This window comes from Elgaria multicarinata, chromosome 9 (genome assembly GCF_023053635.1).
Source record: "Elgaria multicarinata webbii isolate HBS135686 ecotype San Diego chromosome 9, rElgMul1.1.pri, whole genome shotgun sequence".
Classification (NCBI taxonomy): domain Eukaryota; kingdom Metazoa; phylum Chordata; class Lepidosauria; order Squamata; family Anguidae; genus Elgaria; species Elgaria multicarinata.
The window spans coordinates 387,043-413,371 of NC_086179.1; the positions used below are offsets into that span (position 1 = coordinate 387,043).

Sequence of the window (26,329 nt, forward strand, 5' to 3'; positions counted from 1 at the left end):
TGCTGCTGCTGCTGTGCCTGGGAGCTTCTCTAGCCTCCTTGGCAAGGTGGGTTTGCCCCTCTGGGGTCAGCAGGGGCTACAGCCCCCTTCCAGCCAGGAGAATCACTTCAGCTTGCTACGGTGTGGGCTGGCCTGGCGTCTCTCCTGGACAGCGGTGGCACGGGCACATGCCATGTCTGTAGCTCACTGAACCATGAAGGAAAGGACTCGGTCCTCCCCTCCCACGGTGTCCTCAGGAGGAAGCTCCACCAGGGAAGGGGGCCGAGCAGGGCCCTGGCGTCAACGGGGCCCCCGGCCCTGCAGCCCCCGGCACGGCTCTTTGCTCTGACTCCACCCCCCACCCCCGCGCTCCGACAAATAGATGGCTGATTTCAGAGGCGCAGTAAGCAGAAGCGGTGATGAGGGACGAGCCCTGGGAGCAACATGCAAGGAGCAGGATGAAGAACAGCCTCCCCCTCCACCCCCACCAGTGCAAAGGCCATTCCTAAGCCAAGCCAAGCGAAGGCTTCTCAACCCAGAGCCAAGGCTGCTAAGCCGGCCTCAAGGGGAGCGCGACAGGTGAGGCAGAGCTCCGCCACGCCCTCCCCACCCACCAGAGAGGCTCCTGCCCACCCACCAAGCCCTGCGCACGGACCAGGCCGCAAGCCGCTGGTGAGGGCTGCCCCTTCTACGCCTGGCCCCGGTGAGAGGAGGGGAGGGCGGAGACTGGAGCCACTCTGAGCCACAGGGGGTACGTCCCTCCCAGCGGGGCTCGTCCGCCCGAGAACTCCTGATGGAGGTTGCCTGGCAAACGCACGGCCTCAGGGGCTCAGCTGGGGCGGACAGGAGAGCTGGCTCGGGCATCATGCTGCGTGCTCAATGTGCGCGGGCGGGGGGGGGGGGTTGGCGCGGTGGGAAAGATGAGAAATCCACGTGTCATGCAGGGTTAGTCCTGAGCAAGCATGGAGAGGGGCAGGCAGTGCCCCAAAGGGAGAGCTCTAAACATCCACGGTGACAATACGGCTCCGTTGCCCAGGTCCCGAAGTGGGAATAGGGGACAACCCAACCCACAAGGCTGTGAGATGCCACACATGCCTTGGTGCGGTTCCTGCCCCTGTGCCACGTGCAGGGCTCTTTCATGCGCTGCCCCCCCCCCCCCGCTGCCATCCCCTGGGAAGGGCCCCTCCAAACGCCTGCTTCAAGGGCTATTTCAGGCAAAGGAACTCCAAGTGTTTCATGCCGCTCAACAAGGAGGCAGCTCAGATGCGCAATGAAGCTCCTGCACAATTCGTCAAGAGGACTGAAAAAGCAGGAGGTGCCTCAGACCAGGCCAATTGCCAAAGCCAGGGATACACGTCCGCTTGAGAGCCCATGATGGCGATGACGATGGGGTTATCGCTACACACACACACACACAGAGAAGTCATGCCATGGGGGCAGCAATCCCTCCCCCCCCCAATCTGGAAACAATGTTATGGGGTCGCACAGTGCCCTTTCCAGGGTCAATTCCCCCCGCCCAATTTTGGAAGCGTGCAGCAGACTTTATAGGCTTCTTAGCCTCTCAGGGAGGCATTTGCCTTGGCAGAAGTTAGAAGGAAATGAAAGCTCTCGAATCACCTCCTATTACTGCTTCAGGATGTCATAATAGTAGCAAAGAGTGTTCCAAACCCGCGATGGGTGCAGCTTGGGGAGCGAATTCTGATGGGGCCAGATCCCCATCCCTAGTGAGGAGGAGGAGGAGGAGGGTGAGCCAGAGAGACACAGGCGCCAGGCGCCCACAGGAGTCGCCTCAGCCATCGCTTGAGCCAAGCGCTGCTTCACGTCGAGCGAGGGGCCTCCTGCACCCAGGCCCCGGCCGGGACCTCCCCTCGCAAGGTCAGGCTGTTTGCTCCACCGCAGGCGCCTGGCTGTTTCGTCAGCTCCCTGGAAGCACCCTCAGGCTAAAACGGGAGCGTCGAAGGCGGACTGCTCCTATCACGAGCTTCATCCCACTTCAGCCACAGGGAGGGGCCCGCAGGATTTCCGAGGCACGGCGTTCATGGGGTGTTTCTTTAACACCTCCTTTAAAGAGCTCCCCTGCCCACCACCCACAGGGCAAGGGCGCCTGTCTCTCATTAGGCCTGAACTTGGGAGAGGCCTTCCGGGAGCCAGAAGTCACCAGCAACTGAGGTGAGGGATCCCACCGCATCGAGGGGCTCTCCGCTCCCTCCTGCCGGCAGATCCCTCCTTGTAGAAAGAGCTCCACAAGAGGCGCAGGCCCACGCCCTGCCAAGTCCAAAGCACAGGGGGCCATGCGCGCGGCTGCACGGACGTGTTCCTGCCCCACGAGAACAGACCTCTCTTTCTGGTGTGTGTGCGTGGGGTGGGGGGCGAGGGGAAGAGACTGAACTGGGCAGCAAGAGAAATTTTTTTTCCAAATCTTAGACTAGTTGGATGAGCCAGAGTTGTAGTTCATCAGAAGAGCGACTAATTGTCAGGTGGATGTTTGGAACCCTTGCAGAGTTGCTGATATACGTACCCTCCAGCTGTGCGTCTAATTATTCTGAGCGACAGAGACAGAGAGAGAGAGAAAGGGAGAGAGAGAGGTAAAAACTGCTGCCAATGCCGCCGCTCCTCGCTTGGGGATTGCTGACCAACCAAAGAGAACCCCTCCCTGCCCAGCTGCCCAGAGTGCCGCCGCCGCCGCCCTGCCGCCGCCACCACCTCCACTGGCCAGCTCCAGACCTTCAGAGAACACACCGACCTGGAAGCTCAATGGCTTAAACAGGCCCCCAGCCAGAAGCGCGACCTGCGGACCCTCCGAGGAAGGAAAAACCCGCTGCCACCTGTGTGGACAGCTGCAGAAGGGACTGAGGCCCGTTTAGGGAGGATCGGGGCCCCCGTGGCTACCGGTCACGGCAGTTTCAGCTGCCCTCCAGCAGCAGGGGCCGTGCGCCTCTGCACGCCGGCTGAGGGGAAGGTGCTGCCCTTGCGCTGCTCACGGGCTCCTCTTTGGCCACCCTCGGGGTCAGGAGGTTGGGCCAGAGAGGCCTCGGGTCCGGGGTTTTTATGAAGGGGCTGCCCTGGAGAAGAGGCCTGGCAGCGGGTGAGACAGCACAAAGGGAGCCCACGGAAACTAAGCACAGGTGCTGCCCCGGCGTGTCACAGGAGGCAGCGGCAGAAACACGCTTCAAAGGAGCCGGGCCTCCAGAGCTGACAGCAGCACCTCACGTCCCCTGGCCCACAGCAGGGACGGGGTCCATCTCCCTCGGGATCAGGAGGGCACAAAGCCCTCTTCCGACCTGAAAGGGCTCCTGGGAGGGAGCAGGACCGCCCTGGGTGCCAAGCCACAGCCCGTGTCGGCAGCAGAGGGAGATGGAGGGGAGCTTCCGTGGCTCCCCGTGACGAGACCTGAGCGCACCGGCTCCCACTCCCCCAACCGCCCTCGGCGGCCCTGGGCCCCTCATCAAAAGCAAACAGAGCTGCTGCTCAGAGCGCCTTTCTACAGACTCACACGGCCCCTCCTGCCCACGCGCCCACCCTGCCGCAAAAACGGTTGTTGCGATTCTGGGCCACTTCTATGATCAGGAGACGGAAGGCAGGGACTTCCCCAAGCCTGGTGAAGCGGGAGGGCCCCAGTGCTCTGAAGCAGGCCAAAGCCCCGGCCGAGGGTGCCTTTGCTGGGAGGGCTGCCTCTCCCCCGCGCGGCCAGCTACAACAGAGAGGAGAGTTCACTCCCAACAGAGGCAAAGCTCAGCTCCGGTAGAACCAGGCGGCAGCACCACCTCCTTCGCCGTTGTTCTCACCCTAGAACTGCCCTCAACGCCCAGAGCCAGGGCCATTTTAGAAGCCATCCTCAGTCACGGCTCCGGCTAGCTTGATCGGCATGCTATATGGCACAGACTCCAGGCAGAGAACCCTCCCTGTCAACTGCAAGGCAGAAAGACCCTCCTGGGATCGGCCATGCTGACGCCGCCATCAGAGCGCCCAAGACGAAAGAAGCAACGTGGCTGTGCCGACAGCAACGGGGGAGGGAAGGAAAGGGCCGAGAACAGCCGTGGCCTCTGTGGCACGTCACAAGGCTGGCGGCGGAGCCCCGGGATTCAAGGAGTTCACAGGCATGAAGCCCTTCGGGGGCTTCCAGCAGGACTTCCATCAGTGCCCCCCAGCCCTCTCCCACACCACCCACGTGGGCTGAGACCAGGCCATGCAGCAGGGGCTCTTTCTGGAGATGGCTGCACCATTCCGCGGTGGCCCCCCGAGCCCCCCCTGAGCCCAGAAGGCCACCGACAGCCCCACGTTCTCGGCAGCTCCCAGCCTCTGCCCCCAGAGCAGGCCAGAAGACCAGCTCCCTGGAGCCTGTTCTTTCAGCCTGCAGGACGATGGGGACTCACACCCAAAGGATTCACATCACAAAACACCCACCCCCAATGACGCAAACGTGCAGACGAGCCGGGCCACTGGCCAGGCAGGCACCCAGGAACAACCTCCGGCAGGACGGACCCAGACCAAGAGGCAAAGAGCCCAGTGCCCCCGTCTTGCGGCCGCCTACAGCTCCGAGGTGCTGGGCCCTTCCCTCTCTTCTCCGGCCTCGGGTGGCCAGGCGGAGCTGGCTCGGGAACGATGCTCCCCAGGCCGCCGCTTCATGGAAACACAAAGGCAAGGACTGGAGCCTGCAGCGCGCCCAGGGTCCCCACAGCTGCTCAGGCAAGGCCACCGGGGTGGGGGTGTGGGGGTGTGCAGCATCCAGGCTGATGCCTTAATAAAACCATTCCTCTTGAAGGCACCACGTGACGCCTTCGCTCATGAACGGAGTCACGAAAAGTGGTTTTTAGAAACCACAAATGCAGCCAGTCAGCAGTTCCGTTCCTCCACGGAAGGCGCTTTCTTCTACAGCTCTGTCGTCTCAGCAAAAACGCCCCTCATGAACCTCTAGGCTGCTGCGCAAGAGACCGGCGAAGCCACCGGGGGGGTGGGGGGATTTCAGGGCGTGCGCCTGCGTGCGCCAGAGGGGAAGCGCTTCTGGAGAAAGGGGGCAGGCGGCAGGGAGAGACGTGCAGGAGGCATTTCGACACCCCCTGCCTCAGACCCTACCTCCTCTCTGGACCCAGGTCCCAACCAGCCCTGCCAAAACACCTCCTCCAGAATGCCTGCAGCCGCGAGAGCCGGAGCCTCCAGATCTGCAGGGCTGGAAGTACACAGCAGTTCATCCATTTCGGGAGGAAAAGAACGCGCCGCACTCCATCCTCCCCCAGACCTGCTAGATGCTCCTTTGGGCCGGGACGTTTCATATCAATTGTTCCTTCACCTGCTGGAAGCGGCCTTCATGGAACGGGTTATAGCCCCACTGTAGCTGGTTTTAGGCCCCACTGTTTTATCCCATTGCTTTTAGTGCTTTGTCCTCATTTATCATTGTTTTACGTCTTTCAATTTTATCGTTAGCCACCCTGAGCTCTGCTGAGGGAGAGCGGGATGGAAATGTTTAAGTACGCAAAGCTTCTCCTCGGTGAGCAATGCGCATGGAGGGAAGGCACCTTCCGCGCCCACCTACAGCAACATGGGACGTGGACACGGTCAGTGCCCGCCCCCGCCCCCACCCCCACCCGTGTGCCAGCAGACCGGCCAGGCCATGCTGGGCCTGCAGCCTTGCCAAGAGCGGCGGCGAGCTGTCACTAAGGCCCTGCAAGACTCCCCAGGCACGGATGCAGCCCAGGTTTGAGCCCCCTCCTCCTCCTCCTCCTCCTCTTCCTCCCCCCCCCGAGAGATCCGGCCCCCGTCCTGCATCGCCCCAGCCCCGCTGACTCCGTCCGCACCTGGTGAACAGGGCCTTCTCATTCTTCGCATCCACCGTCAGCTTGATTGTTTCCTGGCCGGAGCCTGTGCTGATGGTTTCCGTGACGACGCCAGCTTTCTCCTCCTCTTCCTCGCTGTCTGAGCCGCCGGATGAGCTGCTGTCCGAGGCGACCAGGGGGGCCTTCCGGGCCACGCAGACATTCCACACGCACGGGGAGGCAGCACTAACTGCACGGGGAGAGAGCGTCACGTGAGGGGCCCGCCGTGTCGGACTCTCTGCCTTGGGGGAGCATGCCGTTGTGTGTCGTCCCCCCACCCACCCCTCCCCAAAGGCAACGAGTCTCTCCAGGGCCCAGGATGTCGGAAGCTGCTGCTCCCCCACCCACCCCACCCTTGGGCGGGCTCCGCTCTTGCAACGGGCATCCTCAAGGCTGGGCATCGGGAGGCTTGAGGGCTCCAAGCAGATTTCTGGGCCGCTGCAACTCCCTTTGGGGGATGAGATCTCTTTGCTAGCTGGCAATTTTCTTCAGAAAGTTTATTCATTTGTTTAATTAGCAGCCCTACCAAGGTGGCGTAACAACAATAACACATGGAATAAAAACCAATGTAGTACTAAAAATGGCAAAAACGCAATAAAAAGAGCAACCATTGAAGTACTTGTGCATCAGCTATATGATCCGGGCAGCATGACGGCCCCCTGCTCTCAAGGGAAACAGCCGCCACACAGGTGGGGCAGCGCCTGTCCCGAAGCACGAGCAAGCGAGCCACCACCCACCTGCTCGCGGGTGTGACGCCTCTGGCGTTGCTCAGCACTGGAATCTCTTTCCTTTCAAGCCCAGACTGGCTCAGTTTCCCTTTGCCGACTCCCAAGGCCCTTTTAAGGAGGTTGTAAAAGCAACCCCCCCCCCATAGCTTCTGCTTGTTTACAATCAAGCCATCCAATACATCTGTATCATTGGAATGTAGTTTCATTTCCAAGCAGCCAGCTAGATACAGGGAAGAGCCCCCCCTTTCCAGGGCAGGGTCCCCCGGCCTCCTCCAGATGCTGACACCGGAGGAGGCAGGCAGGCAGGCAGAGGGGACGGCCGCTCCCCCAAGCATTGCTGACAGGGAAGGGAGCACAGGAGACTGGACAGGGGAAGCTGGCGCTAGCTGCCCCCTGCACGGCCACGCGGGCAAGGGGAAGAGCCCACCCCCACCCCCTGAGGCAGGCTCCTGCGGCACCATCTCCAGCCTCCAGGGCAAAGCATCCCGGAGCGGGAGTGGGCAGGAGGGCGGGCAGAGGAGCAGCTGCCCGCCCCAAGGCCCCTCCTCCGGGCCCAGGGCCCAGCCGGCCCCAGCTGCTCGCTTCCCTTCTCCACCTGGACAGACGGGGGCAGTGGGGCCACTCACAGTTCTTGCCTTGGCTCGGCTTGGCTTTCCCCTCCGAGTCGCTGCTGCTCTCTGTGTCCACGGGAGAACTGCACCTGGGACCCGCTTCGGAGCTGGAAGGGAAAAGGCACGCAAGCCTCAAGCCAGCTCTCGCTTTCTCCAATATCGTCCTATGTTTCTAGGGCCTTGCGCCCGGGGTGGCTGCAGGGGACCCACCTGCATAAAGCCCAAAGGGGACCATGAGCACATGAGCGCGGGAGGTGGCTGGGGCAGGGATGGTGCCGGCAGAAGAGACGCTTGCCCCAAAGCACCAACGAGGCCCTGGGGGAGGCCTTCTCCTCCGGCCCTCAGGGTCAAAAGCCCACCGTCCTGGCTGGGACGGGGGCACTCATCAAAACGCAAACACTCAGGTGGCAAACGACCAAGGAAGGCGGCTGTGGGTGCACGCGTGTACGGAGCCACGCTGGGCCGGAGCCACCCGTTTCGGGCCACACACAAACACAACTCAGGGAGGAGCCCCACCCAGAGCCCCAGCTCCACAAGGGCTCTGGTGGCAGACAGCTCCCAGGGAAAGCGGCTCTGAACCCTCTGCTCAAACCGGGCCGCGGCCTCCTTCCACGGGCTCTCACCAGGCACGCTCCGCTCGCCTGCCCCAGCCACGTGCACCCATGAAGAAAAGCGGCATGTATATGCTGACAGGACCCAGAAGGACTCAGTCATCGTTCCCAGGACTGCAAGAACAGCTAGAAAACAGCTGGGAACGACAGGGACTCTGGCATGGGGGGCGGGGAACATACTGGGCAGACCAGCCCTAGAGAGAAAGGAAAGGCGCCCTGGGCTCCAGTCCAAAAGGTTACTGCACGGACAAGCGGGGTGGAGACAAGGGCCTTTACGGAGCCCTAGAAACCCGGAGGGACTTTTCCGTTTCGACATCATGCCACCCCCGCACCGCCTTTCTCTGAAACACTGGCCAGGCAAAGGGGCCCTGGGGACTCCCTGGCCCTCTGGCTGTGTCACAAGAGGAACGTTCAACACCCAGCTGGATGGGAGAGCCTCCGGGCAAGGACTGCAGCCACCTGTGGGGGCCCCCGGGGGAGCAAGCGCTGGCAGGCACCCCCAGAAGCTCACTCCCACAAGGGCCTGTACTGAAGGCCAGCACCGCCTCCTCTATGAATAGGAGCAGCCAGCTCCTTGGGCGCTCCAGGGAGCGTCTTCCAAATGGATACGATGAGCAGCAGCTGAGACTCCATGGAAAAGCGTGCAGAGATGAGCCACAGAGGCGCTCAGGCACTCCCCCAACGGGCCACATGGCAGCAGCTCGGGTGGGATCCCCTGGCCAAGGCCGGGACTGAGCGCACCAGAAGGCGGCTTCCACCACGCTCCGCTTGGGAGCTCCGCCTGGCTCCTGGGATGCAAAGGGGTGGGCTGGAGGCACCTCGGATCTGGCCCAGCAGGGCAGATCTCCTCTCCCGGAGCCCGGCAGCCGCTCCTCCAGGCCTCAGCAGCAGGCCGCCTCGGTTGGCACCCCAGCCCCGCTTACCAACAGAAGGGCTGGAAGTCGGTGAACTTGGCCCAGCCTCTCTCCTCAGAAGCCTTCGTGCCTGGGGCTGACGAGTCCCACACGCTGGATCCGACGTCCACGGCCACGCATGAGGCTGGGGGCTTGGCGTTCACTGGCTCAAACGCAGCCGTCCATCCAGACCCTTTGGGGAGGCAAAGGACAACGCAGCAGCAGGAGTGGGCAGCTTGCCTGGATGTGAAACTCCGGCACAACCCTAAGGAGGGGGCAAACCAGCGGCACCGGCGGCGGCCCTCGACTGACAGCTGCCCACCCACCTACTCGCCCACCTCTCTGCTGCTCAGGAGGCCCAAGACCTGCTCCCGTGCACAGGGGACGGACGGATACGTGAGGAGGTTTCCAAGGCTTCAGAAGCAGCAGTGGGGAGGGGGGGGAGGAGGTGAAGACCTGAGCGCTCCACGGAAGGGAAGGCAGATGGCTTTTCATTATCCTGCTCCCCCCACCCCCACAGTCAACAACAGCCACAACAGAGGAGCACCCATCCTATTTTGAGACAAGGATGGGAATGCTAGTGGCCCATGCCTGGACAGCCTCCTAAATACCCCTCCCCCCCAAAACCGAAGTGGGAGAGAGAAAAACAGAAGGTGCCACCCCCTAGATGGCCACATGCTGCAGAGCACGGAGGGAAAGGATGCACCAACCCACAAGGCTGAGGGGAGATGTGATGACAGCACTCTTCCAACACTCGAAAGGTCGTCACACAGAGCAGGGCCAGGATCTCTTCTCGATCCTCCCAGAGGGCAGGACACGGAATAAAGGGGCTCAAGTGACAGGAAGCCAGATTCCTGCTGGACATCAGGAAAAACTTCCTGACGGTTAGAGCAGTACGACCATGGAACCCACGACCTAGGGAGGTGGTGGGCTCTCCTACCCGAGAGGCCTTCAAGAGGGATGCTCTGAGGCGGATTCCTGCACTGAGCAGGGGGCTGGACTTTCAAGGAGAGCGCCCTGCACCACAGCCGGCTTCCCCGTTACCTTCAAGGGAGGGCTCTGCGCCTGGGTTCACTGAAGGGCTGCCCGTGTCATCCGCGTGGCCGGCCTCCTCCTCCTGGGCCTCCTCTTCCCCCGAGTCCACACTGCTGCCACCATCTCCATTTTCCAGGTCGCTTTTGGAGGAACCCTCCGAGGTATGAGATGCTCCAAATCTGAAGCACAGAAGCAGAAGAGCTTGGAGGCTCCTCAGAGGCAGGGCTGCCCGATCGGTCACTCAACCCTGCTCAGCCCCTGAGCTCGTCTTCAGAGGGCCTCCTTCAGGTGCCCCCACCCAAGGAAGCTAGATGGGTGGCAGCGAGAGGGCCTTCTCAGCTGTGGCACCCCAAGGGTGGAACGAATGCCCCAAAGAGTCTGCCTGGCGCCTACGCTGCTATCTTTTCAAAGACCCTTCTTTAGTCCCAGGCATTTTAGAGACATTTGTTCCTGGTTTGTATAGTTGATTCCTATGCTGTTTATTGTTTTGCATTATACTACATGTTATGCTTTTAAGAATTTAATTCGTAAGTTTATATTTTTATCTGCTCTTTAGTGTTCTTAACTATTTGTAATCCACCCAGAGATCATAGAAATGTGATAACTAAACACATTTCACCAACGTGCTCCTGGTGGCAACCGACCCTCGGATGAGCATGACCAGCGGCCAGCCGGAAGAGGTGGGCGGGGCCACCTGAGCTGCTGCCCGGCAACGCCCACCCCTCCCCAGGCTCCGGAGGCGGGAGGGCGACAGGGGCTGCTTGCCAGCGGCCTCGGCAAGGGGCCCAAAGCAGCTCAGCTGCCCCGGGCCAAGCCAACAGCTGCCTCCCCCTGCCCCGAGGCAAGCCAGGGAAGAAGCGGGGGCCAACCTGCCACGCGCTGCCTTCCCTTGGGGAAAGAGGGGGCGGCTGGGAGCTCTTCCGCCTGTGGCTTTTAAAGCATCGCTGTACAGGAGCATTTCTATGCAGAAAGAGGGGAAACGTACACAGCGACGTGCAGCCCCATACAACTACTGGGTGGCAAGAAGGGGGCGTGAGGGCCCAGGCCACCACACGCCCCATCTCCTTGGCAGAGACTCCAGCGGCCCCGTTCCTTGCAAACAATGCCCACATGAGAGGAGAGAACGGTCCATTCTGGAAAACAGCTCTGCCTTGGGGGCCGGCCTGAACATCCAGCCCGTTCACAGTCGTTTCTTAGCTGCTCCGCTCTGAAGGGAAATTCATTTAGCACAAGCGGGGCAGTGTTTGGGAGAATGCGGCCACAAGGTTTGTGGGTGTGAGTTTTGTTTTTCTTTGCCTGAGCAAAAGATTTGTGCCTGTGTTAAACTTCCACTTTTCTTTATTAAAATGCCTTTAATTTTTAAGTCTGAGTAGATGCTTTAAGCTTCTATGTGCTCTGAGTGACCACGGACATTCCGCCTTGGGTCCCCAAACGCCCCTGCGCCTGCAACGCTTGGGCCAGGCCACCTGCGATGGGCACTGCCTGCGAGTCAAGTCAAAGGGGCCTTGAAAGGTCAGCAAGAGAAAGGGGCAAGAGGAAGGCCACAACTTCGACCAGAACCCAGAAGCACAGGCGTTCCCCTCGCCTCCGCCTCAACAAGGGAGATGGAGGCAACACCCGTCTCGCTCAAGGCCTAACGAGGCAACAGCAGCAGCTGCCCTTCCTCCGTGCCTGCTCATTGGGAGCGAGGCAGAACACGCGGAGCAGGCCCAAAAGCAGGCAGCGGTGGCAGGGAGGAAGACGGGCCCGCCAGGGCTGTGGGCCAGGCTGAGCTTAGGAGACCCCTCAGATTGCCCACAAGGCCAGGATCCCAGGCGGAAGGCTGCGGCCTGCACTCTGTGTTTGGGGGTAAGCAATCCTGGAAGCCCCCCCCCCCTCCCAAAAGCCTGGCTCAGCAGCGAGTCCCCGCCCGAGACCCTCGTCCCACCGGCGTGGCCAAGCCCTCTTCAGAGCTGCCGTCCCTCGGAGGGGAGGGGCCCCTCGTGCTCTTCAGCCAACAGGACCTGTGCCCATGGCTGCCCCCCCCCCCCGCCCCCAGTCTTGGCCTCACCACAGCTGCCCATCAGGAAATGCCCCCGCTCTGCGAGGGCCTCCCTGCAGCCCCGGGACCAGCATCTGAGGAGGAGGAATCCAGGAGAGGGGGCGTGGGCTTTGCCCTCCGCCTTACCGTGTCCTTGACTTGACTTGGGTCGTGTAGCTTATTTCTTTCTCCTCCCAGATATCTTCCTCTTCCTCGTTATCATCGAACTGCTGGATGCGTTCACTGCAGCAGGCTTCAAACAAGGATGCATTGGGCTACAGCAAAGGTTGACACAGGTTAGGATTCAGGAGATAAGACCCTAAGAAGAGCGTTGATGCTGGATCAGACCAACAGTCCATCGAGTTCAGCCCTCTGTCACACCAGCTGTCGACCAGGGACCCACAAGTAGGATACGGTGCAACAGCACCCTCCCGCCCATGTTCCCCAGCAAATGGTGTACAAAGGCACACTGCTTCGGACACTGCAGGCAGCACACCACCATCAGGGCTAGTAGCCACTGATAGCCTTCTCCGTGAGTATCATTGCTCACGCCTATTTGGCAGACAAACAGACGCAGCCTAACTCTTCTCTTTCAGCTAGAACGTCTTTCCACCTAGATTTTTCTCTGGTTTTGGATGTACGCTTGGAGCAGCGTCATAAAGTGGGAAGCTGGGACAAAAGTAAATGCACGTCGTTTGTGGGCAGGCGTCTCTTGGGGCCTTTTCCGCAGCAACGCTGGGTCTCCACCATCGCAGGCGGCCTGGGACCCACCGCCCTCTTCCCTAGAGAGCCCTGCCTGGCCAGCAACTGCCGCCTAAACCAGGAACTGCCAGCTCTGAGATGAGAAACGGCGGCCCGCGACCGCTCCCCAAGAGCCCATGAACCTTGGGGCAAGGGTCCTCGCCAGGGGGCTCTCAAGGGCAGAGCTCACCCGACGCCCTGCACTGGCGGCAGCGGCTGCTATTTCTGGGGGAAAGAGTGTGGAAACGCCCTTCAGCCATCTCTCAGTCCACATGGCGGGATGAGGGGCCAAATTGAGCCCTTGGGCTGCCAGCTGCCGAACTCCACGTGAGAGGAAGCCGAGCCCTGCTGTGCTGAAGTCTGGGGAGGCTCTGCCCTTCCGAAAGCCCCTCGCCCAAGACTCCTACGTCGCTGCAGGCGGCACAGGACAAGAGGGCAGGCTCTCGTACAGGCCACTGCTTTTTAACTTATTTGCAAAGGTTCTAGAGTCAGCAGCTCAAACAGGGACCCACAAATCCTTTGTAGCCACTCCCTGCTTCCAGTCTCACGCACTGCTCCACCCACGGCCCAGGCGGGAGGGGCAGTGAGCGCCGCGTGCACCTGGAGGAGCCCTCCCCTGCCATCTCAGACAGACAACGGTGCTGTGTCCCAGCAGCACACGGCATGGCACGGCTCCCAGGTTCCCCGCGGAGCTGGGGGGTTTCTAAACGGGCACAGAGCTCCTGTGGAGGCTTTCCTTGCCGGCTGCCAGAAGGAGAGTTCAAGCAGCAACCGCGGCAGGATTGGTGACCCTGGGCTTCAAAGGCACACGGAGTGCGGCTACTTACACTGTCGTCATCAGCGTCAATGTTGAAGTTGATGTCTGCGATTCTGTCAAAAGGCGCACTGGAACAGACATAAAGGGAGAAGCCTGTGAGGCAGGGCCTCCCCAACAGGGCCCCCCAGCCCCCCACTCCTGAATGAGCAGGACAGCTCCACTGGCTTTTGGAGAGCACCGTGGTGGGGGAAGCCAGGCTGGAACAGCAGGGCAGAGAGGAGGAAGGCAGGCAGGTGGGCGGGCGGGCAGGGGGAGAGGAGGAAGGCTCTGGCCCACCCACCCAGTCCGGATCACGTCTTCACCCCGTGGATCCTTTCTCCAAGGAGCACAGGGCAGGGGTCACAGGGGGGTTCTGCCTCTTTATCCTCACAAGAATCGTGTGGGGCTGGACTTGCCAAGGCTACCGAGTCAGCTTCAGAGCTTCTGGCATGCCATAGCTGCCCACTCCCTCGGCAGGGGTGCAAGAAGGTCCATCGGCGCCCTCCCCCAGAAGCCTCCTTGGGTTGAGCAAGGCCGTGCCTCCCTCTCCCGAATGAGGTGGTGAATTTGCACTGGAGGGGCGGTGGGGGGGAGGCAGGACTCACTTGATACCGTCATCCTGGCCAGCAAACTCTTCATCATTGAAGCCAAACTGATCCACGAAGTTAGCTGTCATCTGCTGAATCTGGTACTCCGAGAAGGCCTGGAAAGAGGAGGAGGAGGAGGAGGAGAACCCTGACTGCAGCCTGGCTCTTGTCCGCCCCAGCTCCCCCTCACAGGGCTCCACAAGCCCCAGCCAGGACCATGGCAGGGGGCCTTGAGGCAAGCGCGCCACAGGCACCGCCGCCCCCCATCAAAGCTCACGTGACCTGCACATTCCTCGCAGGCCATTCCCAAAAAGAGCAACACACTCCAGCCCGGAGCCAAGGAGCAGGTGGCTCCCCTGAGCCACTGTGAAGCGGCCTGCTCTAGGGAGGGTGCCAGCCTGCCTGGCGCTCCGCTAGGCCCATTTCCCAGCCCATGTCATGAAGACCCTCAGAGCAGCTTACAATGTAATAGCGAACCACAGATAAAATAATACATGCAGCATGGCCCACTTCACTCGAGCAAGTGGCTGAACCCAGAGGCAGTTCATAACAGCCAGGCAAGTTCCATTCGGAACGGTGGTTCTTGAAACAACCAGGGCCTTAAGCCATTCAGGGCGCTGTAGGCTGCAAAACCAACTCTTGGAATGGCACCACTGAAGAGTTACATACTGAATGGGTTCAGACATCACGATAATCCGTGTTGGGTTAATCAAGCCTCAATGGATTAATTAAACCACAATGGGTTAACGTGTCATCTGTCAAGGTTGTTTTAAACCACGGTAGCTTATTTTGCCCAGCTAACCCACTTTGAAACCCATGGTCTGCAGTAGGGTTTATTTAATCCACCGTGGGTTATTGTGTCATCTGGTGGGCACTGTGGGTTAATTTGGTCGCCTAACGGCTCACTTGGCATAGTGACCGAGGCAACACCGTCAGTGAAGGGAAATGCGCACTTCCACCACCACCACGGATTCATCACTCCTGGCAACATGGGATCTCCCCCGTTCCTCCCCACACCTCCAGCTCTGCTTCGCACTGCGAGGAAAGAACTTCTTGCCGCTGGCCGAGCACGGAAAGCCCCTCACCCTCAAGCACGCTGAGGAGGGGAAACCCAGAGTGCAACTGCAAGGTGCTGGGACCAATAACTCCGTAGTGGTTTGCAGGATGGGCTCCAAAGTGCACCCAGAGCCTCTCCCGGTTGGAAGAAACCCGATTCACCCTCAAGCCCCCTGTACATTTACACGTGGGAGCGGGGAGAGGGGGGGATCCTGTGTGTATCTACAAGGTGCTGGGATTGGTGCCCTTGACTTGGGGTTTTCTCTCCTTGGTGAGTAGTCAGGCAGGTTCTGCTGTTGGATCGGGTGCCTCTTGATTACGAGAGGCTGTGTGCAAAGTTTGGTCTTGATCCTGCAACCCCTTCGAGGTTTTATAGCCATCACCCCCTTTCTGGTGCACCTTGGATTTTCTCTCCTTGGCGAGTAGCTGTGTGGGGTTGTGTTGGGCTGGGGGGGGGGCTCCTGACTACCAACTTCCAGCACTTTAGAGGTGAAATGGCAGCACTGCTCTGGGGGGCAGGGGGGTTCCACATAGACCCGTTCTGCCTACTCCGACAGGTAGTGGCTCCCCGCGTTCCCAGGCGGAGGGGAGTCTCTTGCAGCTGAGCTCCCTGGGCTCTTCTCCCGCAGAGATCAAGCCAAGGGCCGCAGCCGGGATGCGCTCCCCTTCCCAGACACATGCTCGGCCACAGACGCAGGAAGCATGGGAGCCATGCCCAATCAGCCTGCTGCTCCATCCAGGCCTCTCTGCCTTTCCTACTGGCACCAGTCAGTCCCCGGTGGCAGATGCGGGCCTCTCGCCCATCCTGTGCATGCATGCTAGCAGACAGAGAACACCTGCAGGTCCTTTCCCTCCAGCCCACAGGGCAAGACATTCCAGAGACCCCCCTGGCTTCCCCAAACCCACATCGTGGCATCTCCACACAATGGCCTGCGAGCAAACATGCAAATGCTCCACCCTGCACCGAGGCCCCCACAGCAGCCCTGGAGGAAGGCTGGCTGCAACGGCCCACCTCAACAGGCCCCCTGAGAGAGCCCAGCCCAGCCCGCCCTCGGAGGCTGGCATTCCAAAGGTCTTCTGCAAGGCGGTCGGCTTTGCAGCCAAGAGGATGCCCGAGCAGGGGCCAACGAGGAGGGTTACCTGCTGGAGAGAGAGCTCGTTGGGGAAGGCGGACTCTGCGTCTTCGTCCTCGCTGGAGGAGTGCAGGTGGTGGCTGCTCACCTGAGAAGAAAAGCCACGTGCAGATCAGCAGCCAGGTGAGAGGCCTGCGCCACGCGCTCCTCACTCCCCTCTCCTACGTTTACTGGGAAGACCACCACCACCACCCCACTCAGCTCTCCTGCACATTCCAAATGGGGGGAGGGGCATTCTAAACACACACACACCCCCGGAGCAGGGGGTTCGGAGAGAGCCGAGGAAAGAAACGGTCCCACAACAGAGGCAGGCCCAGGCAGGCTCACCAGGTCGACGGTATTCCTCCGGTTGGCCTCCGTCAAGGCCCCCTCCACAAAGCTCTCCCACCGCCCTCGGCAATCCTCAGGAAGCCCTGCAAAGAAGAAGCAGGCCGTGGGGCCAGGTGGCCAGGCAAGGTATGAGCCCCCTCCCACTGGGGCGGCTGGGCTTCCCAAGCCCAGAAGGGACCAACACCCCAGCCTAGCCAAGAGGGGAAGACCCAACATTGAGGGGAAGAAATGGCGCTTAGGTTTCACTGGAACGGCAGGCGGCCGCCCAGGACGTCTGCAGGAAGTGGAGGGTGGCCATTTCCTATCCCTCACGAAGCTGGAGAGAGAACTCTGGCATACAGGCTGAGACTGTTCAGTAAAAGACTTCCACCTACCCAGGCTGCTTAGCTAGGCAAATCACTTTTAGCTAGTTTGCTGATTAGAATGTCATGGGGCATTTTGTCAAAAGCTTTGCTGAAGTCAAGATATATGACGTCCACAGCATTCCCGCAGTCCACAAGGGAGGTTACCCGATCAAAAAATGAGATCAAACTAGTCTGGCAGGATTGGCTCTTGCTGGCTTCTAGTAATCACTGCATTGTCGTCAAGGTGCTTACAGATTGCCTTCTTTATAATCTGCTCCAAAAAAATTTCCCAGGGATTGATGTCAGGCTAACTGTCTGTAGTTCCCAGGTTCCTCCTTTTTGAAGATAGGGACAACATTAGCCCTCCTCCAGTAGTCCAGCACTTCACCCGTCTTCCATGATTTCGCAAAGATAATGAACAGTGGTTCTGAGAGTTCTTCTGCCAGCTCCTTCATTACTCTAGGACGCAGTTCATCGGGCCCTGGAGATTTGAACTCATTCAAAGAAATCAGGTGTTCCTTGACCATTTCTTTATCAATCTCAAGCTACAATCCTGCCCCTTCAGCTTGTACTTTACTTTGCCAGAGCGGTCAAAGATCCACTTTTGGGAGGAGACTGAGCCTTTAAAATGTCCTTTTATTTATTTATTTTATTTAAAAACAAAAAACAAAAAACTCCCACCCATCTTGGACTCTTTTTCTCATTAGGGTCTCTTGCCATGGGACCTTACTTATCATTGTTCTGAGTTTATTAAAATCGACTTTCCTAAAATCCAGAGTACACATATGGCTACACTCGGCTTTTGCTTCCTTTAAAATCAAGAACTCAGGTATGATGTGGTCACTTTCCCCCAGAGTTCCCGTAACTGGCATTTTATCCACTAAGTCACAGAATCATAGAATAGTAGAGTAGGAAGGGGCCTATAAGGCCATCGAGTCCAACCTCCTGCTCAATGCAGGAATCCACCCTAAAGCATCATTTTGTTTTGAAGAAATTGTGTTTACTTAACCTACAGTCATCCCTTTAAGCGGCTTGCACAAATAGAGGACAGCAAGGTACCAAATAATATTTTTTTAAAAACCCAAAACGTCTGATCATAATTCTGGCAGGCCTGTTTAAGCCTGTGCTGACCGGGAAGCAGAGAGAATCTGTTTCCAGTGAAACCAGAAGCTCCTGCAATTATTTCTGAACGTTAACAAAGTTAAGCTGGTGCATGACATGTACGGACTCCCCTATAAAAGGGAGTTTCCACTCCTTTTGAGGCCGGAGAAGATCAACCAGTCTCCCTTCTGGATCCAGAACAGCTTTCCACCTGGGACTAACAAACAACGTAACTGTTAACGACACAGGGATAGGTCCAGCTTGCAATGTTTGCTCTGACATCCCAGGAGAAATAGACAAAAGGAAAGAATCCTTCTCATATAAGTAAAAAGACTACCAGCTGGATGGAAATTGGAGTAAAAAGACTAAGACGAGGGAAAGCAGCAGCCTACAGTCCCACCCTGCTAGACCATCATCTCCAGCTGCTGAGCGTATTCAATCACTTGTTTGGCTCGCTCCGTCGAGGGGATGGTGGCACCTTCTGGCTGCTGCTGCTGGCCTGTGAAACAGCAGTGGTTGTTCGGGCCTAGAATCCAACCACGCTTCTTGGCAGAGTCGGTCAACTTCTTGGGGGTGAAGGAGAGCATCCGCGTGGCTTCGTTGAGCAGGATCTTCTCGTAGGCCTTCTCAATGCTGCTGGTCATCACTATAGGTCAGTATCAAGTCAAGGATAGCTGATCCTCCAGTTCCTTCCTCCACTTTCTGTACGGCCATACTACCCTGAACATGCTAAGCAGGGTCAGGCCTGGTTAGGAGAAAGTTATCAGCCACACATGTCAGGAATTTCTTGGAAGGGCCACTTTTGGCAGAATTTGTCTCCCAACAGATATAAGGTTAATTGAAGTCCCCCATCACTACTACATGGGATTTCCCTAAAATACTGGCAATTGGCTTATCAAAAGTTTCATCCTCGTTAATTATAATAAACCTTAATAAAATAGAAGTAAAAATCAGGAGGCGGCAGGGAGGCTGGTGGGCACAAAGGACATGTCCATGGGTACATCTGTATGCCTGGGCAACGTTTCGGATTCATACAACAGAAGGACCAAGTATAAAACCACCCCCAAACATATTTAAACATTGGGCCTGCTCAACAACACACTAAGCCCTGGTTAGGCTGCCAACCCTTTTGCAGAAAATGGCTAGCGAGTGTGTTTAAACTGTGGCTACATAGCCACCATGGTTAGGAATGATTCACATGACATGCTAAGTCATGGTTCACATGACACGCTAAGCCATAACGTTTAGCTCAAAATGCTTAACCACCGTGGATTAGCGTGTTGTCTGAACAGGGTCAGTCACTTAAAAGCCTGAGCAAATAAAAAGATATTCACCAGGCACTGAGACATTAATGAAAGTTGATGCCAGGTGAGACTCATCAGGAGGGCATTCCAGAGATGGGGAGTCACTACCAAGAAGGCCCTGCCTTTGCTCTCCACCTGCCTCACCTCCAACAGCAGGAAGACCCATAGGCGGGCACTCAGGGAAGATCTCCTCTAGCCCGCCTCATGAAGGAGCAAGCAGCCCTGCAATAGGCTGGCCCTGAGATGCAAAAGGATTGAAAAGGACAAACCAGCACTGTGAACTGGGCTAGGAAGCAGACCAGGAGCCAGTGCAGTTGTTTGAAAACGGGACAGAATTGCTCTGAGCGGCCCAGTCAATAATCCAGCGGCAGCATTTCGCACCAATGCAACCTCCCAGTGCCTGGTGCAAGGCGTGGCAGGCATCGCAAAGGGCATGGGCGGCCCAGCGCTCTTCCCATTCAGGAAGGCAGCCCCAGAATGCTTTGCGTCTGAGAGGCCACCTGGACCTCCAAAGGCAGAACAAAGTCTAAGAAACCCCCCACCCCGCCGAGTGCAAATGGGATCCTGGAGGAGGAGAGCGGCCCCATCCACAAGAACCACTTGGACCCGACCAACAGCCCCTCCGTCTTGCCTAGCGTCTGCCTACGTCAGAGCTCTCGGAAGAGATCCCAGCAGAACCATGGTTCCCCCTCCCTAGCTCTCCTACCTTTAATGAACTCGCAGATCTGGGTCTGCACGGGACCTTTCTCCATGTTTTGAGCAACCGTGTTGGCAATCCGCGTGAGGTGGCCCATGTTGCCTCGCCTCATGCCGCCTTCTGCCCTGGAAAAAGAAATGGTGAAGGGCAGCGCCATGCTCAAAAGTGAAACTAGGGCTTTCACTGGCGCGCAGCCTGGGCAGCAGGAAGCCACCAGGACCCTCCGCTCCACGGAGCAGAGGCGTTCTGAGGCAGCGGGGGAGGGCGCTCAGGCCAGACGAAGCGCCACTGCCCAGGCCCTTCCCGCCTTGGGAGGGGCCGCAGAGAAGTGGGGAGCAACATCCGGCAGCACAGCCAGCGAGGGACGGGAAGGACGCCTGCCCAGAGCCTCGTCCGCCAGCGGAGGCAACACCGAGCGAGGCGGACCGAGGCGCCCTCGGCTCCGGGTATTCAGCCACAGCTTCGCCTGGAGTGTCAGCAGCCATGTCAGCAGGAAACTCCCTAGCTGTTCCCCCACCCCTGCAGAGACGTGGAAACCCTGTTCAGCCTCAATGTCACCACACAGACATCTGTCCGGGACAAGGGGACAGTTGAATCGAAAGTAAAACCCTTGTTTTAAACATCCAGGGACTGCTTTTCCGTAAGTCCAGAAGCCCCCTGCCCTAACCATACCCTCCCATCCCAAGCCCACCCTCTTCTTCATGCCACTCTGCTCCTCTTTTGTCCCTCCCCAAATCCACTAAACTGGGCAGGAAACAGGGAACTTTCAGGATTCTTCAGCAGCAGCAGCAGCAGCAGCAGCAGCAGCGGGCTCTTTGTGGGTGGCCCCAGGATGAACACCTGCCTAAGAGAGCACGGCAGGGGAAGACCACCACCCACCTGAGCAGACATTTGGGGGCTGATGCTGTGCAGGAAAACACTTGCATCTCTAGCATGTTGCTCTAACACAGCTAACGGGCCCAAAAATGGGCATTTGGGGATGCCGAGGGCCTCTGCACAAGGGTCAGGAGCCTTACTGTATTTTGTCATTGGCCTCCCAGGCGTCCAGTATCCGTTGCACCAGGCAGCACTTTTGGAACAGCTGGCGGGGGAAGAGAGAGGACAAGCTGTACAGCACCATGTACATTGATGGTGCTATATAAATAAATAAATAAATAAATAAATAAATAAATAATAATAACAACAACAACGCAGCACAGCGGCTGGCTCTCATGACCAGGGCTGCGGAGTCGGAAGCAATTCTTGGGTTACTGGAGTCGGAGTTGATAAAAATGTAACAACTCCAACTCCTAATAAATTTAAATTGTATATAGAATTGCGATATGTATATTCACTTGAATTTTATATTCAAATGATACTTTAATCTTGAAAAAGGTTTATGTTACTTATGTACCTGAGTTCATTTCTTTTAAAATGGTCATTTGTTAAGTTGTTTTAGGTGTTCAATTGTTTTTTACTTTTTTGTAGTTTTGGCTTTGATATCAAAGTATATACTTTAGATTTCTGAACTAGTAGAGAAAGTTGTTCCTGATTTTTTTTTTATAGTTTCATATCCTATTACTTTATACTCTATAGTCTTTTGATAAACCGCCCAGAGAACTCCGGCTGTGGGGCGATATAAATGCAATTAAATAAATAAATAAAAATATAACCCCATTGTTTTCATTTTTGGGCTTCTTTAATAAAATTTAAAAAAACCAGAATGTCTTAGCTATAGCCTTTAGACCCGGGCTTTAACAGGTCAGGGTTCTAAAAAGTTGTGTGCTTGCAGTTGATGTAGGAAAAATATAGGAAATTTATTTCCTATATCGATATATAATAAAAGGAGTCGGAGGTGCCATGAATAAAGGAGTCGGAGTCGGAGGTTTTATGTGCTGACTCCACAGCCCTGCTCATGACTCCAACTTCCAGCTGCTACCTGGACACAGACCTCCCCTGGGCCCAGCCCCAACCCCCAGGAGCCCCTCCTCAAGCCTGAGACACCCCCCCCGAGCTCTCTAATCCCATTCCCCCGAGGGGCAGGCGGGCTGGCATCCAGGCCCCCAAGGACCACAGGAGGTCTCTAGTCCCATTCCCCCGAGGGGCAGGCGGGCTGGCATCCAGGCCCCCAAGGACCACAGAGTCCATGGAGCCAGCAAGCCAACGTATCACAATCTGCCCAACACGATGCACAGAGATGCGATAGAGTGCAAGGAGCCAGGCTGAGCTGGGGTGTGTGTGTGTGTGTGGCTGCCACGTTCAGGGTCAGCAAGAGGGAAGAAGAGCAGGGGAGCAGCAGGCAGCCCGGAAAGCATGGAAGGGCCGGGAGGAGACGGAGCTCTCACCGGGGTTAAGCCCCACCCCCACCCCCGGGCTCCCGTCAGTTTCTGGAGTCCCGATTGAGGGGAAGCGGGGGGCTGCCTCGTTCCCCCTTCCACGGCCACCATTTCCCTCCTACCACCTTTTCTCTCTGCAGCTCCACAGGGCAAAGCCTGGTTACAGGTGCACTGGAGGGAGCTGCAGCATTCTGCTTTATTGACTCATTCTTTATTTAATTTTATTTACAACATTGGTATACTGCGCCATATCTAAAACAGTTGCCAGAGCTGCGAACACAAGTAAAACAGTAAAAAAAACCAAAAGATTAAAACACCATATTGAAATGATACTTTTGAAAACAGAATATCAATAAAAGCCATGGCTGTCAGTTAAGGAATGTTTCCTGGAATAGAGCTGCTTTCAGGAGGCGCTGAAATCAACGCAGTGTTGGCGCTTCCCTGACCTCCATGGGCATGGAGTTCCAAAGAAAGGGGCCACCACACTGAAGGCTCTTCTGGTAAACTCCAGTCGGGCCATAGGTCCATGTGGAACCATGAGGAACATAGAGTCATAGAATAGTAGAGCTGGAAGGGGCCTCTAAGGCCATTGAGTCCAACCACCCCCACCCCGCTCAATGCAGGAATCCACCCTAAAGCATCCCTGACAGATGGTTGCCCAGCTGCCTCTTGAAGGCCTCTAGTGTGGGAGAGCCCACATCCTCCCTAGGTAACTGGTTCCATTGTCATACTGCTCTAACAGTCAGGAAGTTTTTCCTGATGTCAAGCCGGAATCTGGCTTCCTATCACTTGAGCCCATTATTCCGTGTCCTGCACTCTGGAGGTATCCTGGCCCTCCTCTGGGTGACAACCTTTTAAGCATTTGAAGAGTGCTATCATGTACTTAATCATCTCTTCTCCAGGCTAAACATGCCTAGTTCTTTCAGTCTCTCTCCATAGGGCTTTGTTTCCAGACACCTGAGCGCCCTGGTCAGGGTTTCGCATGACCTCAGTGACCGGGCAGGTTGGTAAGGGAAAAGGCGCTCTCTCAGGTATCCTGGTCCCAAGTTGTTTAGGGCTTTGTACACAAGTACAAGAACCTTAAACCTGGCCCGGTAGCGAATAGGCAGCCAGTGCAGTTCCCTCAGCAGAGGAGTTACATGCTGGAAAGGGGCAGCTCCAGACAACAGCTGAGCTGCAGCATTCTGCACTAGCTTCAGCTTCCAGAGCAGATTTAAGGGCAGCCCCACATAGAGCGCATTGTGGTAATCCAGCTTTGAGGTTACCAATGCCTATAGCACCGTGGCCCAGCTGACCCTGTCCAGGAAAGGCCATAGTTGGCGAACCAGGCGAAGCTGGTAAAAGGCACTCCGAGCCGTCGTGGCCACTTGAGCCTCCAGCGACAGAGATGGATGTAAGAGTACCCCCAAATTATGAACTTGATCTTTGGGGGGGAGTGAAGCCCCATCCAAAGCAGGCAATGAGCCTGTCTCCCGGACTCGGGAACCACTCAACCACAGGGCTTCCGTCTTGCCAGGATTCAGTTTATTGGCCCTCATCCAGCCCATTACAGAGCCTAGGCACCAGTCCAGGACCTGCAGAGTCTCACCTGATTCAGCTGTCACAGGGAGATAGAGCTGCATGTCATCAGCATATTGATGGCATTTAGTACCAAATCCCCTAATGACTGCTCCCAGTGGCTTCATATAGATGTTAAATAACATTGGGGACAAGATGGTGCCCTGCGGCACCCCATAGCTCAATTGCCAAGGGGCCGAGGAGTGGTCACCCGATGCGACTCTCTGAAAACAACCCCGTAGCCAGATCTGGAACCACTGTAGCACAGCGCCTCCAATGCCCATCCCACGGAGTCGATCCAAGAGGATACCATGGTTGATGGTCTCAAAGCTGATGAGAGATCAAACAGAATGAAGAGGGTTGCACTCCCTCTGTCCCTGCCTCACAGAAGGCAGAAAGCCTATATTCACCAGTTGCTGGGGAATATGGGTGGGAGGATACTGTTGCACACTTCAAGAAGTATGCAGACAAGCTGGAGCGTTCAGAGGAGGGCAACGAGGATGATCAGGAGTCTGGAAACAAAGCCCTACGAGGAGAGACTGAAAGAACTGGGCATGTTTAGCCTGGAGAAGATTGAGGGGAGGCATGATAGCACTCTTCAAATACTTGAAACGTTGTCACAGAGGAGGGCCAGGATCTCTTCTCCATCCTCCCAGAGTGCAGGACATGGAAAAACTTCCTGACTGTAAGAAAAGCTTCTGGATGATAATGGAACCAGTGACCTAGGGACGTTGTGGGCTCTCCCACACTAGAGGCCTTCAAGAGGCAGGTGGACAGCCATCTCTCAGGTCTGCTTTAAGGTGGATTCCTGCACTGAACAGGGGGTTGGACTCAATGGCCTTAGAGACCCCTTCCAACTCTGCTATTCAATGATTCTATGAGATGTAAATTCACTGGATTCCAATTTCAAGTTTAAAATGGTTATTCTACCTCACTATGATAATCTTCCTGCCTGGAAAAAATTGTGTATTCGTAATTTAACATACCTAGTTTGTGATGCAACAGGCCAAGAATAGTGGTTTGGATCTTGACTCAGCCTGGGACTAATTGTATCATTATAATCCAAAGGGAATTGTGGGGGGGGGGGGGAATCATCCCATAACCTGACTCAGACTTATTCTCTTTTATCTTCCTATTATGCTGACCACCTAAAGTCATTGCACTACCAAATGAATCAGCCGGGCAAGAGGTCCCAAGAGATGACGCAGCAGCAGCGCAGAACCCCTCCTTTCCTCCACGCAGCGATGGAGACAACCACGTGTTTTGTGACATCGCTGCTTTGGCAGACCACGTGTCTCAGGCGCAAAGGGGTGGGTGGGGAGGGGGTCTATCCTCTTTCAATGGCTTCCTAGGAAAGGCAAAGTAAGCGCAGCACTTCCTGGGCCACAGGGGGAAAGCAGCCACCAATGCCACACCAAGAACGTGAGAAGGGCCCTGAGGCTGGATCAGACCAAGGGTCCACCTCGTCCAGCACTCTGTTCACACAGCGGCCAACCAGTCGTTGGCCAGGGACCAGCAAGGCAGGACATGGTGCAACAGCACCCTCCCTCCCAGGTTCTCCAGCAACTGGGGCACCCAGGCTGACTGCCTCGGATCCTGGCTCTCATTGGCTTCTCTGGGCAGGACTGGAGGAAGACAAGAGGTGACCGGAGTCATCCTGCAGGCGTTTTTCAGAGGTGGCCCTTGGCCTTTGCCAGGGGATGCAGAACAGGGCCGACCAGGCGCCTAGGGGGGCTCCTTCGGGGTGTGCTGAGAGGGGTCCTGTGGGCCTCAGAGCAGGCTGCGTTCCTTTCCCCCCTGAAGACCCAATCCACAGCTCCAGCTGAGCAACGTGAAGGTCCTTACATGCGTCACCATGAGGTTCTCAGGGCTGCCGTTCTCTGGCACGTCAGAGTTTTCCGAGGACGGGTTCCCAGCCGTCCCCTCCTTTGTTTCCATGTCATTCGGGGCCAATTTGCTTTCATTGACAGAATGTGCCAAGATCGCTGCGATACACAATTCCACTTGGAAATGCAAAAAGTTATTCCAAGTGTATTTAAAAAACAGGTCCTGGAACAAAAGGAAGGAAGACACCAATGTTGACTCAGGACATGACCAGTCCTTGCAGGGGTGGAAGGTTATTTCCCTCCGCACAGATTCTTCTCGGAAGATCCAGGAGGATGAAGGACAGGGAGCCCGCCCTTCCCAGTGGGGTGCCTTGAGGGAGGCTGAAAGGCACACGAGCGCCCTTTCTCGGCACTCGTCCAAAGGAGGGCACCACCAACACTACTCACCAGGAGCAAGTCCATCGTGTTCAGCCGGCACAACTCCTGGTTAATGCTGGGTGTGTTCGTGTGGAGAAGGGCAGCTATCAAGCGGGCTCCGTGAAGGCGGGCGTTGCCTAGGGGCTCTTCCAAGACCCCGATGGTAGTCAGAATAGAGGCCGCCTGTCAAGGGCGAGAGAGGAAAACCGGCTTTACAGGCCAGACTAAGCCGAAGCATGACACCAGCGCTCCTCCTGCCCCCACCAAGGCAGCTGGTGATCACAGTACGTGAAGCACACAGCTGCAGGGATCCTTCTTGGCAGGAAGATTCCAATGGGACAGAAGCCATGGCCTACAGCAGGGCAGGGGCAGCCACCGGCCTGCACAGAACCAAAGCGCGTCCTTTCATCCAGGCTGGTCCAAGTCATGAAATAGGGT

General features: G+C 57.1%; 1 protein-coding gene across 3 annotated transcripts in view; it reads right to left on the bottom strand.

Moving 5' to 3' along the window:
- The window catches only part of PPP6R2 (protein phosphatase 6 regulatory subunit 2), a 69,289-nt gene that overhangs the window by 5,318 nt on the left and 37,642 nt on the right, over nt 1-26,329 (bottom strand). For 2 of the 3 annotated variants that reach the window (XM_063134448.1, XM_063134447.1), the window contains exons 9-21: nt 25,922-26,074; nt 25,494-25,697; nt 20,793-20,857; nt 19,786-19,901; nt 16,328-16,413; nt 16,008-16,088; nt 13,830-13,927; nt 13,256-13,313; nt 11,835-11,962; nt 9,677-9,846; nt 8,663-8,825; nt 7,144-7,235; nt 5,772-5,979 (exon numbers count right to left, since the gene is read on the bottom strand). In XM_063134448.1, the coding sequence (XP_062990518.1) occupies nt 5,772-5,979; nt 7,144-7,235; nt 8,663-8,825; nt 9,677-9,846; nt 11,835-11,962; nt 13,256-13,313; nt 13,830-13,927; nt 16,008-16,088; nt 16,328-16,413; nt 19,786-19,901; nt 20,793-20,857; nt 25,494-25,697; nt 25,922-26,074 (1,622 nt within the window). Of the gene's footprint in view, nt 1-2,497; nt 2,522-5,771; nt 5,980-7,143; nt 7,236-8,662; nt 8,826-9,676; nt 9,847-11,834; nt 11,963-13,255; nt 13,314-13,829; nt 13,928-16,007; nt 16,089-16,327; nt 16,414-19,785; nt 19,902-20,792; nt 20,858-25,493; nt 25,698-25,921; nt 26,075-26,329 lie in introns of all 3 variants that reach the window. The other variant, XM_063134446.1, reaches the window with a different exon arrangement.